General features: G+C 33.7%; 2 protein-coding genes across 2 annotated transcripts; both read left to right on the top strand.

Moving 5' to 3' along the window:
• The first annotated feature begins 4,272 nt into the window (after positions 1 to 4,272).
• On the top strand, positions 4,273 to 7,131 carry LOC143556846 (glycosyltransferase BC10-like). The gene is made up of 2 exons (XM_077046077.1): positions 4,273 to 4,917; positions 6,428 to 7,131. Exons 1-2 carry the CDS (start codon positions 4,429 to 4,431, stop codon positions 7,070 to 7,072), a joined length of 1,134 nt encoding a protein of 377 aa, XP_076902192.1. The 5' UTR covers positions 4,273 to 4,428; the 3' UTR covers positions 7,073 to 7,131.
• Positions 7,132 to 9,171: 2,040 nt separating this feature from the next.
• On the top strand, positions 9,172 to 13,545 carry LOC143556859 (nicotinamide adenine dinucleotide transporter 2, mitochondrial-like). Its single transcript, XM_077046084.1, has 9 exons — positions 9,172 to 9,738; positions 10,567 to 10,660; positions 10,969 to 11,071; positions 11,153 to 11,201; positions 11,820 to 11,932; positions 12,012 to 12,106; positions 12,193 to 12,281; positions 12,407 to 12,501; positions 13,007 to 13,545. The coding sequence occupies exons 1-9, from the start codon at positions 9,672 to 9,674 to the stop codon at positions 13,259 to 13,261; spliced, it is 960 nt and encodes a 319-aa protein (XP_076902199.1). The 5' UTR covers positions 9,172 to 9,671; the 3' UTR covers positions 13,262 to 13,545.
• The last annotated feature ends 1,385 nt before the right edge of the window (positions 13,546 to 14,930 follow it).

Consider the following 14,930-nt stretch of genomic DNA (forward strand, 5'->3'; position numbering starts at 1 on the left):
AAAGTTCTTAGGCTAAAGGGTATGGTTTATTTGAGTCATTTCCTTTCATTCGTCACATTTGTGTCACGTTAGTTTTTCCTCCATCATTCAACATAACACTTCAATTAGGGTTATAGTTCATTCGCCTCATTATCCATTAATAGTATAAAGAAATGAAAAAAACAAATTTGATTGGCCCAAGGTCCAAATGACCGAATTAACACGTTCATTCTCCTCATTTCATGCATGAGATGGTATAGGAGAGGGTTGTGATCAAATAAGGTCATTTGATGTTGATGTGTCACGTAGGATCATTTGAGACTCTCTTGTGGCCCCCATACCCTTTGGTCTTAGTATTCAAGGTGATTTTAAAGTTTTTACAATGCTAATACATATACAGATCCACAAGAGTAATCAAAGGAGCAAATCAGGCTAATAGACCTTAAGGAAGTTGGTCTATGACAATTTCAACACTATTCATGACTTTTGACCGAAACAATATTGACCAATTACATAAGTTACAAAATATACAACCAATACAACCCCTCAATTGGTGTTGGAGAAAGTCGGAGGCACAGGCTGGATCAAAATCGGGTGAATAGTTGTCGAGGATTCGAGGGAGTCCTTTAGTAAAAAAAATGTATATTAAAATCAACTGATATGTGCAAAACACGAATTACACAAGTACAAACATTTTCCCGAAAGAAATGAATTTCAAGCTCTACATGTGTAGCGTGTTGATAATTTGATGTTGTACCAGATTTCATATAAACAGCATAGAATGTTATCGTACGGAACAAAAAACTCAAATAGTAGATTTTGAAACCAACTCGTTTTTACCACTGCACGGGCAACTCCATGGAATTCGGCTTAGGCTTAAGAATAGGAATTGATAACTCGTAAGAGACCAGGTGTGTATGAAGTTTTATCATAAATAATAGAATTTTATGTGTAAAGATTTAACCTATGAATTGTTTTAATAGTATTAAATTTTGATTAAGAATAGAATTATAAATTTCTGACTTATAAAAGTCTTCTTTGGGTGACCGAAGTATATTCCAACACGAGTCAAGTATAAAAATAATAATATTTTATTATTTCTGTTACTTCGGATATTAATATAATAATATACCTCGACAAGGGTTTAGAATCATACCCCTACACTATAGGAAAATATATTAATGGCCCCTAATATTATGGTCAGCTTGCATTTTAGAAGGTCATTCGCTTAAAAAGGTGATCTGTGAAACTAAATAATACAGTATCAAGTTACGATTGTCTCATAATATGTTACTGTAGATAGGTTTAACATTTTTTTCAATAAGTGCTATGTTATATATTAATATTAAGTTACTTTAGTGTCTTTCTTTGTGTTCACTTTTCACACAATTTATTCATATGCAATAAAAATTACGTCAAATATATTACTAATTTAAAATTTTAAAAACCTATACTTACGTATTTCACTATATGGAACCTTAACATGATTATTTTTTCATTCTTTTTCTTTGTAGCATATAAGCACCATATTCTTATTCTTACGTTTTATTTAATTTCAATTGTAATTATTTTTAGTGTCAAAAGAAGCCGGCTAACGCTTAACCTCCTTAGCTAGCTTCTTTATCGAGACACAACCTGATTGGGCTAGATTGGAATGTCTATAAAGTTGTAGGCCAAAAATCACTGTCTATATTTGTCACACTCCCATTCTAGGCCTAGGAGTGTGAACCATAGTTGGTACCATGTTTGTAAATAAATCAGAGTTGCGGGTTTAAGCGGAAGACTTTATAAAAACAAAGGATCGTTATTAAAATATTTACAACACAAAAGACGAGACAAAAGTCTCGTTTTAAGTTTACTTGTTTATATGTTTTTACAAAACCACCATATTTTATATTTACACAAAATTATCCGAGTCATCGGATTCTTGAGCTTCTTCGTCCTTCAAGCTCTATTCCTGATTACCTGTAAAATATTAATAAAATACGTCAGCAACGAATGCTGGTGAATATGCTGACGTTAAAAATATTTTCTTTACTTAATCATCCCTCGAGACCACATAAGTCTCGGCCCATCTTGGCTTAGGAATAATCAAGTTAAAACAATCATTATAAACTCGAGTCTCTGCTTGAGATCACCTCAGCGAAACACCGCAACATTTATGACATAACTCAGGTACCATAAATATACACATGGCCATTCCCCACTCGGACGTAACTTAGGTCCGGCCCATCGTGGCTGGAGGTCGTGACCAAGCGTGGTGCGATGTGCCCACCGCGTTCCACATATGTAAGGATCCAGACAAACGCATACCATAGCCTGAGGGCTGGCTTATACTCTTATTTATAATGTTTTTAGAGACACATAGTCTCATGTAAACCCTTTTTCATATAACACGTTTGACTCTTTTGAAAACATGTTTGAAAAGTGCGGCGTATTCACCTTTTCAATGGGATCGGCTTCCAACACCGTCCGTGAGTCTCTTCTTGCTATCTCGCACCTATAGTACGAGTATAACATTCATTAGTCGGATACACGATCCGGCTTAAGACCTTTAGTCTTATTATCTCGATTAACCTTTAGTTCATTATTTCTTCTTACTTTAAAACTTCCAGTTAAAAAGTAATCTTTATAAACCTTTAGTTTATATTTCAAAACCCGACGTTTCTTCTTCTTTAAGAAACGTATTTCTTTTATTTAAGTATATTCATAATACTTAAATAATATATTCTATAACAAAGAATAATTATATATTTATATATATATATATATATATTCATATATATATATATATATATATATATATATATATATTCTTTTCCTTCTTTTCTTTGTTATTTTCGTTTCTCTTTTATATTCATCGAGTATAATTCCGACTTAGGCATTAAGCCTTTATAATATTTTAATATTATTTTGGTCGGGCATTATGCCTACCTTGTTTAGGCTTAGAAGTGCCCTAGATACTTGGGCAGCACTTCGACGCCGCACGCTTATCAACTTTTACTTGATCAACACTTTCTTCCACACTTGGCACGCCTTTCGAGACGTCCACACTTTTGGCACACACTTCGAGGAGATCACCGGGTCGTCGGACAACACTTCCTTCTTGTTCGGAATGTCGGGGAGTGGCACAGAAATCGAGGTAACGGGCACGGAAAACGAGGTTTCGGGGCACGTTTATCGAGGTAGATTAGTGGCATGTAGTTCGAGATAGTGAGAGAAAGCTAGAGAGAGAGTATGTATGTGTAATTGAGGTGTGAGGGGCTCAATCCCATGGCTGCCTATTTATAGCCAAATTTTGGACCCCATCGCGATACGCGATGGGTCATTTGGCAGACCTATCGCGTACCGCGATGTAGGTCTGCTGAGTCAGAGCCTAGATTTGCCACGTGTCGACACGTGGCAGGCGCCGCTACACGTGGCGACACGTGGCAGACGTGTTGCCACGTGGCGATAGGCGTTGCCACCGTGTGCCACGTGGCACACGTGTCAGACTACCCTATCGCGGTACGCAATGGGTGTCTCCTCTGACCCATCGCGTACCGCGATAAGTCAGGAAAATCAGAATTTATGTTTTGGTCCTTGGAGTTTAGAAATTGGCCGAATCGGTCCCTTGACTTTGAAAAGTTGACATTTTTGGCCCAAAATTTACGTGATGTTACAATATTTTAAAAGTACAAGTCAAACGTGTCTATGTTGGAAATTTTCGTAATTTTTTTGTACCAATGCCCACTCATGAGTCATGCCTATAACTCTATCAGTTCCGTGTTGGAAAGCAGACCTAAGAACACGACACAAAGTCTTATCTCAGTAAAAATTGACTCTTTCTGTTTATTATAATTCTTATCACACAAATTACATAGACCCGAATCATATATCTATGCCAAAACTATAACTTAAAAAACAAGATAAAGCTATTATAGATTGAAAACCATGTATCCTTATTTGACACGATTTCCTACCATCCAAAATAACATACCAAAACAAACAATACTAAAATAAAACTTATACTAAAAATATTAAAACAAAAATGAATCTTAACAATTTATCCCCTTAAACTCTCTCTATTACTCATTTCAAGATTAACTTCAATATTGTAATGGTTATACACTTAGACCGTGTAACATTTACTATTGAATTGAATTACATGATTGTAGCAATGAGTTTTTATAAAAACAGCTTAAAAAGACAAGGTCTTAAATGAACATTGACAATAAGACCAAGGACTTGGACCATAATTTCATCTAACCAAACTTATAAAAAACACCAAGGTAGAATACATACTAGAATCCATGTTTTATAATCTTTTAAAACGTGTTCCAATAGCCATCACCCACTCCAAGTAACTCCATCCTCATATATCAAAAGACTTTTATGTTTTGATCTTTCTACAAAATCCATCACCTTCGTTCTTCATCATCATATCCTCATTTAGATCAACATTCAACAATGAAGAACAATCAGAACATGTTCAATACTCCATTGCAACCCTCAAATCTCCTAACTTTAATTCTTTTCTTCGCATTCGGGTTATCTTTCGGTGTCCTACTCACTTTCCAATTAAAAAACGTTACATTCAACTTCCGGTTTAACGAATATAGTAATCAAAAACCAAGATTAGTTCATGTTGTTGATGCCCAAAACATGGGGCTACAAGATTTTGTACACCCATCAAAACTCAACCATGACATGACCGATGAAGAGCTCATTTGGCGTGCATCGATGGTTCCAAAAGTGCGAATGTATCCGTTTAGTAGAACTCCGAAGGTGGCGTTCATGTTCTTGACTAGAGGGCCGGTGTTAATGGCGCCATTGTGGGAGAGGTTTTTCAAAGGGTATAATGGTCTTTTCACAATATATGTTCATAGTTCCGATTCGTCTTCTAATTGGACCGAACCGGAGGGGTCCGTTTTCCATGGCAGGAAAATCCCAAGTAAGGTAAGAAAAAATGTTTATTTTTCATACACCAATGTATCATTTGTAAACTGTGGTTTACATATATTGTATTATAAACCGCAGTTTACTATGTATTTTTTTTTTTCAAAATGATGTAGCTTGATACCTAAGAAAATGATGATTTAAATTTACTTTTATAACCTTTATAGTATGTCCGACTGTCGGTATATAAGTATGCATAATGTGTTGTACGGTACAAGTGTACAGCCCATCAACGCAATGGGGACAACCGGTAGGTCTTTATGGAATTTAAGAGGGTGGATTTGCTCAATAATTAAAGTTATAAACCGACAGAAAATTTACAGTCCATTTAAGTATCAAAAAGATTTTGTATATTTTTAAAAAATACAAATATGGAAAATAGTGGTGTCCACGAGTGTTCAGGCCCAGCTATGCTCCGCTCGGCCTAAACCGAAGAGCGTTAACCGAATCGTTAGTGTTCGGTTGGCCAAGAGTTCAAACTTATATAATAATAGATTTTTACATTTATTCAGTTTATCGCGTCTAAACTTGGTTTTACACACGCCTAATGTAAAAGGTGTACTAATAGTTTTTAACAATCTCTATTTATATAAGAGATATTAATATTTAAGCAGACGAAGGTATTTGCTATGGTTATATTCGTAGCTAATTCGTAACAAAATTTAGAAGATTTTCTGAATATCAAATAGTTAATTACTTGTTTTATTGCAGGCAGTTTTGTCACATTGTTTGCACTTTGTCCTATAAAATACTAGGTTTATCCTTCTAACACTATTGTTTACATTATTATTTTAATCCATTATAATATAATTATTTTAAAATAACTGTATCCATCATTACACACTCTTGTGAACAATACTTTTGAAAAAGAATGTATATTTTTTAATACTTATGTATTTAGTGTTATCACAAAAGTTATGCATATAAAGTTTCCTAAAATATTATAAGAATTAATTTAGATACATTGTTACCATCACATAGATTTTAACTTGGTTTGCATAATCCCAAAGACCCAAACCATGTGAATTTTATTGTTGTTATTTAAGGACGTGAGACATGACACCCCTACAATTTATTGTACATGTAGGGATATAAAAAAATAATTGTGTGTGTGTGTGTGTGTTTGGGTAGGGGGGGGGGTGACATCAAGATAGCAATGGTTGCTAGAGATAAGAGGCCAGTTCATTTTTCCAATTTATGAAATTCGATATATAAATGTTTTTTAAGTAAAGAATCAAGTAAGCATTTGTTCAGAGAATATATACTTTTATATATTATTTAACTGTCTAATTAAGGATACATATATATTTAGGTGGTTCTTCAGTTGTTTTGTTTTACTATGAACAACCTATGCATGTAACATTACCTACCATTTAGGACAAGCATATAACAAAAGTTAGAAGCAAAGAATATATGTGAATTATTCTTACCCCATCCTACAAGTAACATAAACTTGTTGAAAATGAAAACTATGTCTTAGTATTTTTATTTTTACTTTTTTTAATTTCAGAATGTCCAATGGGGAAAAGTTAGCATGATCGAAGCCGAACGACGATTGCTAGCCAACGCGCTTCTTGATTTCTCCAACCAACGTTTTGTTCTTCTTTCCGAGTCATGCATTCCCCTATTCAACTTCTCGAGCATCTACTCTTACCTAATTAACTCCAGCAAAAATTTTGTCGAGTCGTATGATTTAATTAGCCCGGTTGGTCGTGGACGTTATAGTCGGAGAATGTACCCCACTATTAAGCTTCAAGAATGGAGAAAAGGGTCACAATGGTTTGAAATGGATCGAGACTTAGCCCTGGAAATAATATATGACACAACATATTTTCCAGTTTTTCAAAAGTACTGCAACGGTTCATGTTATGCTGATGAGCACTATCTACCAACACTCGTTACCAAAAAATTTGGATCAAGAAACTCAGGACGAACATTGACTTTCGTTGACTGGTCGAAAGGGGGACCCCACCCATCCCGGTACACAAGGAATGACATTACAATTCAGTTTTTGGAGAAACTAAGAAGCGCCATCTATTGCGAGTACAATGGGAGAAAAAACCAAACATGTCACTTGTTTGCAAGGAAGTTCACTCCTCATGCCTTGGATAGACTTTTGAGACTTGCACCCAAAGTTATGCACTTTAATCCATAGGTCTCAAGAAAAAAAACATTTTTTAAAGGGATTATTTCCTGCAATTTTTCATTTGATTATATATATTGGTATATGATACGAAAAGATTATATTTTTTTAGTACAAAAAAAAATCATTTGTGATATATGAATGTATAAGGGAAATAAAATGAAGTTTCAACTTGCAAGCTTCCTTATCCCGGATGGCCGGATTTCCAGTAAGGTTATTTTAGTTATAATGATATGTACTCGAATCATGTATGCGTTGTGTCTAACATTACGTATTTTGGTTTCCAACTTCATTACAAGTCACATTGGATGCCATAAGCAACCATCTAACTCAATACTTATCACACAAAGGCGCAAATCGTCTATAATAACATGTTTTCTCCATTGACATTGTGTGGCACTAACTCTTGTAATTCGAATATCATGAGTAATGCTCTCAACTAATTCGAAATATCTTGTTATGTCATTTAGTTTGTAATATGTTGGTCTAGTTTTTAGTTTCAAATTATTGAATTTTCGTGATTTTATCATCGAATTGAATTAAATTTTTTTCGTAACTTAGGAAGGATAGAAGTTAGTCATTCAACCACGCAGGTAATTTGTTTTCATTTCTCATCAAATTATTGTAAGAGTCAATCTCTAAAATTCTATGGGGACATGGGGTAACTCAAATTTCGTTACATAGTGGAGTAGATACACTAATTTAATTTCTACGGGCTCACTTGATCCGTCGGGCTATCATGGGTCGCCCTAGATGGAGAGAGCATTTATGAGTGGGCCTTTGCTTTGCTTGGGGTCCAAAAGTTAAAATTTAACTTCCATTAAGCATTCTAAATTAGAGATCATGATTCTAAGATAGAACAATGAATGTGACGAAGTAACAAGTAGAGATCACCTGACACCGGCATTATATTAGATATCATGATTCTAAGATCTTGTGCGGTGGTGAGGTTGGGGGCGACACTCCCCCCCCCCCCCCCCACCTTCTTTTTGACGTTAAAACCATCTAATTTAAACGAGTGCCAAATATCAAGTATGCCCCTTTAGGCAACAATGAAGTATTGGAAGAAAATGGCTAAAAGTGTAGGGCCAACTACAAATCCAACCAATCAAATTAACCCCTTCATATTTTTTTTATAAAAAAGATTAAGTAATAATTGTGTTATTTTTTATAATTGTGTTATTAGTTAAACCATTACGAGTTTTTGAGGAAAAAGTTAGTGAAATAATATCCGGCTACATGGCACTGATGTGACAATATTCTATTTGCTAGTTAAAGTCTTAAAGCTTCTCCACAACACATGATTTCAAAAATTGTTGTAAGGAATGATTTGAGAAACTAGTCACGTTATCACTTTTATTATCTGTCTATGTAAGTTTTTAAGGACATACTAGTTTACATAAAAAAATCCGAACAATAGCTTTTGTTCTTACAATCATTCACATATTTGTTGTTGGGTCACTTTTACACTAATATTAAATTATTTTATTATAACCTATTTTATTTTAATATAAGACAATAAATTATTTTATGAAATTATTTATTATTTATTTTACTTATTAACTAACTTTAATTGAAATGATACCTATATTCATCTTTGTGACAACCTTACCTAAGAACAATGCTTACAATGAATGGATGCATCATGTATGAATGTTAAATGCCATTTTGGCGTATTGAACATGCTCTAAAATAAATATAAAATAAAAATTAAAAAAACATTTACTTATATGTAGCAATGTAGCATCACCTTCCATTTCGTGAACTGTTATTATTTTGCATTCATATAGTTTTAAGTTTTAACACTTTCACGTCATGCCTCATATCATCTACTATTTAACAAATATCAGATTCATATCACTATAACTCTATGAGTTTCAATAACAACATAGCTGATCAATTTTAATATCAGTAACACCACAGTCACATGACACGCGCATCAATTTCATCTATTCAACCAAATAATCAGCACCTCACGTCTCACTTAAAACAAAAGTATACGCAACATATTTTACAAAACTATCATTTGAAAAAAGCATATTCATACACATCATACAACATTTTGTAACTTGTAAGCTACTAGATTCATGTTACAAAAAATTCACATGTAATCTATGTTTGTTTTCCAATAACATTAACTTACAAGATTCTTCACATAAAGCAACTTCATGTAACGTTAAAGATTCTTTTTCCCCACGAAAGCTACAAACTTGACCACACAATATAGATCTACCCATTTTGGTATAATAATTAGGGTTAATAATAATAATAAATAACCCCCAATTCCCAAAACAGGCAAACAATTTCTTCAATTCTGCAGCAATCAGACAAAATAATAGTCCACAAAACCCCCAATTTCAGATCCAACGAAACTGAAACCAATATCGACCCGACCCGACCCGACCCGACCCGACCCGGAAACAATCGTTAATTCGCGTTCTTCTTCAACCAAAAGTGTCAAACACGCTTCAATTCGTTGTATTCTACAGGAATCAGAGGTCTATAAATACTGATTGGTTTGAGATTAGAGCTCAATTCGATTTAATTCAATTTGAAAACAAAACCCTAATTGAAGATTTGAAATTTGGTGAGTATTATTATTATTATTATTATGACGGTTGGAGAGCCAAGGAATGGTAAGGATATCATGTACGACGCCGTTTCAGGTGCTTCTGCAGGTACATATTCTGTCAATTTGTGATCCATTGTTTGAGCCCTAATTTTTTTTATCTATTTTTGTGGTTAATAATAAAATTGAGAGCTTGAATTTCAGTTTTGTTGAATCAATTTCATAAAAAAATCATCTTTGATTTTTAAGCTAAAAGTTTTGATTTTTGAGTTTGAAGATAATGTGCAGAATGATCATATAATAGTGGAAGTGACTATTTTTTTTAATTAATATCACATAATGGGCTTGTTTTTTAGTAATTTGGCTATTGCTGCTACAAATACAAATCATATATATTTTGATTTTCAACCTAAAAGTGTTTTGTTTTTTTGAATTTGAAGAATTTATTGAAAAGATCATGTGAAGAATAATCACAGTTTTCAACTTTATCAGTATATCTTTGTTGTGCATAATAGTGGAAGTGACTGTTTCTTTAGTTAATATCACATAATGGGACTTGTTTTTTAGTAATTAGGGATTAACTTTAGGGGATAAAAAGTTAGTGATGGTATTATATATTTATTATTCTTTTTATATATTACTAGCTATAGGTGCTACTGCTGCTACAGTCATTCATTTTGATTTTCCACCTAAAAGTGTGTTGATTTTTTGAATTTGAAGAATCTGTTGAAGATCATGTGAAGAATAATCACAGTTTTCAACTTTATCAGTGTATCTTTGTTGTGCATTATAGTGAAAGTGACTGTTTCTTTAATTAATATCACATAATGGGACTTGTTTTTTAGTAATTAGGGATGAACATTAGGGTAGAAAAAGTTTGTTTTGCTCGTATTGTTATTATTATTATCTGTTTTTTTTTAAATATTATTTGGTATAGGTGCTATTGCTGCGACAATCATGAGCCCGTTAGACGTGATCAAGACAAGATTGCAAGTTTATGGTTTGCCTAATGTTTCCGGGAATAAAGGCGAGTTCAACTTATTCATGCTAAACATATTACTTGTGTTTGTGATCATTGTTAACTTATTTATTGATTTATATCAGTACATTTATTGGTAGTTTGCATCGTACTGTTTCGCATATTATTGATGGTTGTCTGATATTTAATAAATGTCACCTCAAAACACTAACTGTGCACACACCGACACTACAAATTGGAACTTTGTTCGGGACACGGGAACAATTTACTTTGTCGGCCTCGTTTATATGCTTCTAGAAGATGCATACGTTATTGACAAAAAATGAATTAAGGTTTATATTGTTTGCATTGATCAGGTAGTGTGATTGTCACGAGCTTACAACAGATTATAAGAAACGAGGGATTGAGGGGATTATATCGGGGGCTTTCACCAACATTAGCTGCGTTACTTCCAAATTGGGCGGTGAGTATTTACTTATATACATTTTGTATTCCTATTTTGTTACTTACATCATATCTTTATATAATTATTTTGCTTATATAGGTCTATTTTGCGGTTTATGGGCAACTTAAAGAGCTTCTCGAATCACATGGTTGGTCACTAGTTACTACTTGTATATTTGTGGGCTGTTTAGCACAAAACCAATTTTAAGTAGAGAACTGTGATAGCCTTATGAACACTTGTAGCTATTGCTTTAACTGTGGTACAAAAGGCGGTTATATAATCGCATAACCACCTCTTTTTACGTCTGCCACTACTATATCAGACAATTTAGAACCGTGCATTGGCGGTTTGGACACAAAATGACCCAAAACCGAATATTCGGGCCTAAATCTTTTTATTAACTAATGACTAACTGGCTATTGTATATTTATACTCAAATATTTGGGGTACAATATTTATTAAGTTCTCATAAATGACTTAACATTCAAATTAAAAAATGGATTTGGTTATTTCAATTTTAATGACATGCCAAATCGTAACCTAAACGAAAGTTTGGTTTTTACAAAACTACAAAATTAAACCGTCGGTTTTATTTTGTTTCTGTTATTTTGGTTCGTTTTTCTTTTGTTTCATGCAAAGTTTTGCGATATTCTACTTAATTTAGTTTTGTATTAAAATGCACGCCTAAAATGTATTAAATAAAAACAAGGAACTAACTACATCATTTTAACTTTTTGTTACGTCATACTTTAAATAAAATCTGCAGGTGACGGTAAAGGACATCTTACTTTCGGGGTGAACATGGTGGCGGCTTCAGGTGCCGGAGCCGCCACTGCAATCACCACAAATCCATTGTGGGTTGTAAAGACAAGACTTCAAGTAAGTTTTTCTTGTAAAAATTTTAACGCTGGAACGCAGTTGCTAAAGATTAATAATTCAAAATCTTTTTCACTTTCAGACACAAGGGATGAGAGTCCGTGTGGTTCCATATACAAGCATATCTTCAGCATTGGCGCGTATTGTTCGTGAAGAAGGCTTTAGAGGGTTGTACAGGTATGATTTATGAGTTGTACTCTTTCAAGCTACCTTCTTTTTCGGCTCGGTTGACCGGTTTGACCGTTTTGTTTGCATCATTACAGTGGACTGCTGCCTTCACTTGCTGGTATCAGTCATGTTGCTATTCAATTTCCGGCTTATGAAAAGATCAAGCTTTACTTAGCAGAAAGGGGTTATACTTTTATCTTATTGACAGTTGTACATCATGCATTGGAAGTTGTACATTGTTTTCTATTCTTGTTGAGTTCTTTTAGGTAATATGCTGAATTGCTGATCATGTGTCTTTCAAGTTACCAGATCATACAAGTACTAACGGTTTAAGCCCTGGGAAGCTTGCAATCGCGTCTTCAGTGTCCAAAATACTTGCTTCCTTGCTAACTTACCCGCACGAGGTGTGCTTTGCATTTTCAACTTGGGGTGTAAATGAGTCAAGCCATGCTCGGCTCGATTAACATACGAGAGCTCGAGCTCGGCTCATTTCAATCTTTATGTCTGGAGCTCAAGCTTGGCTCCGGCTTGGTTTTTTATTATTTATTAATTACTTTATCTATCATTAAAATTTTTATAAATAACTAATATATATTATTTACTTGTCTATCTGTTTGTATAATTATTTATATATGATAATGATTATTATGTAAATATATATTTAATATATTCAAAAAAATAAAAATAAACAATAGGCTCGTTTTCAAGTTTTATTTCTAGAGCTCAAGCTCGGCTTATGAGTAGTTTTTCAAGCTTGAGTTCGGAGACTTGGACTCCAGCTTGTTTGAGCTCGGCTCTGTTCGAGGTTTTATCAAGCCGATCTGGAGCAGCTCACAAGCGGTTTAGCTCGTTTACACCCTTATTTTCAACATTTCGATTGAACTAAATCTTTGAACGCGAATGCAACAGGTTATTCGTTCAAGGCTTCAAGAACAGGGGCACGTGAGAAACCCGGAAAAACAGTATGCGGGTGTCGTCGACTGCGTGAAGAAAGTTTTCCAAAAAGAAGGGGTGACGGGTTTTTACCGAGGGTGTGGGACCAACCTATTAAGAACAACGCCATCGGCCGTGATTACTTTTACTAGTTATGAGATGATTAACAGATTCTTGCAGCGTGTTCTTCCACCTCACGGTAATACACCGTCTAAACCGGATGATGGCTAGATGAAACCGAATCGGGAAGTGTAATCGAATGATGTCAATGATTTAAGGACTTCCAAAATGATCTAATCATAATGCTACAAAGAAATGCTCAATGAAATTGATGATGATGATGATGATGAATAATTGTAGATGACACCATTTTAGTTTTTATAATTTTGTTTTCTTTTTTAATAAAGAGGGAATTAGCTTTACATTTGTGGTTCTTGGATTTTATTGTTTGAATTAAGTTAAATGTAACCTCATTTTCAAATTTTCAGAGGTAAAATGACTGATTTAAGAGTAGTGTACAATATAAAATGTTATTGGCTATTTAAGTCTTAAATCATACTACTCTTTTTATTTATTTAACAAATCCATAAATTTCTGTCCATGGGTATAGAGGTGCATAAACCGGGTATTTTTAGGAATTGGGTGTGGTCAATAAAAGTCAAAACCGAGTTGGGTAGAAACCGGTTTCGGGGTTTGTTGGGTACTTAACTGGGCTTTCTGGGTTTTTCTCTGATTTCGGGTAGGGCCAGGTCACGTCAAAACCGGGTATCTCCGGTTTTGGCGGGTCCCTTCCAGTTTCAGGTACAGCTTTGGGGAGAAATCTAATACAAGGCCGTACCCACGGGTCGGGTACAGGTAGAAACCGATTTTGGGTCAGGTTCACCGGGTCAGCTCAGGTCGGGTTTGAAACCAAGTATTTTGTGCACCTTTATGATGAGTGATGGAATATCAATATTTAACGTATAACATATATTTCTAGTTATGCTTCTTAGTAAAGTCAGTATTATGAAAATTGAAAAGGATTATTTGTGTAATTCTTTACTATTATAGTATTATGATCTAACTACACTATGTAACATCAGTGATAATTTTTTTTAACAACAGTAGTAATAATCATACTGTTCTTTTTCAAATGAATATTGTAATCAAAATACAGTAGAAACTCTATAAAATAACACACTTGGGAACACCAAAATTTATTAATTAAAAGAGTTATTAATTAATCGATAAATAATAATTATTAATTTATATATTAATTCATATTTTATTAATTTATAGTTGAATACTTAGTTTACAAACACCTTTCAAACTTCCACTTAATTATTGTATATAATGCATGTATATCAAATGAACGGCCCAATTTGAAAGAAACCTTCAATCTCTCACCTTATTATGCTTCTTGTGTTCAATGTATCATTTTATGGACATTAAAAGTATTTTTTATATAAATACAAGATCAAAATAGGTTAACACAAAAGCGGCAATCACATTGAACAATTTCTTGTTGAGTTATGAGAAAACAACACCAGAAGTTCTTACCATTCTAAGGAAAATTAGAGACGAGATTCAAGGGGAAATTGATTTCAACAAAAAAACAAAAGACAATTGAGTCACTTTTCAAGAAACATTCATAAATCATTCATATAATATGCTATATATAAAGAATTATTAATTTATATTTTATATGGGGTCTAAAGAAATTATCAAAAATGTATTATCTTATAATTTTAACGAATTATTAATTTAGCACTCTATCCCCGAGTTGGGACCGGCAAAAAATATTATCTTAGAGAGTTTATTAAATAATCGAGTATTAATTTATCGAGTTTCTACTGTAAATCAAATTGTTCAACCGGTAATAAAAGGGGATGACGGCGCTTACCTGCCTCTTTATTTATAA

Source organism: Bidens hawaiensis, unplaced genomic scaffold (genome assembly GCF_021521415.1).
Source record: "Bidens hawaiensis isolate Kalapana, Puna unplaced genomic scaffold, B.hawaiensis_p1.1 tig00018746_1, whole genome shotgun sequence".
In the NCBI taxonomy this organism is placed as follows: domain Eukaryota; kingdom Viridiplantae; phylum Streptophyta; class Magnoliopsida; order Asterales; family Asteraceae; genus Bidens; species Bidens hawaiensis.

Coding starts and splice junctions, on each gene's coding strand:
- LOC143556846 (XM_077046077.1), top strand. CDS start 4,429: ATGAAGAACAATCAGAACATGTTCAATACTCCATTGCAACCCTCAAAT. Junction 4,918..6,427: donor GCAGGAAAATCCCAAGTAAG/GTAAGAAAAAAT, acceptor TTTTAATTTCAG/AATGTCCAATGGGGAAAAGT.
- LOC143556859 (XM_077046084.1), top strand. CDS start 9,672: ATGACGGTTGGAGAGCCAAGGAATGGTAAGGATATCATGTACGACGCC. Junction 11,202..11,819: donor AGAGCTTCTCGAATCACATG/GTTGGTCACTAG, acceptor TAAAATCTGCAG/GTGACGGTAAAGGACATCTT. Junction 12,282..12,406: donor GCTTTACTTAGCAGAAAGGG/GTTATACTTTTA, acceptor TCAAGTTACCAG/ATCATACAAGTACTAACGGT.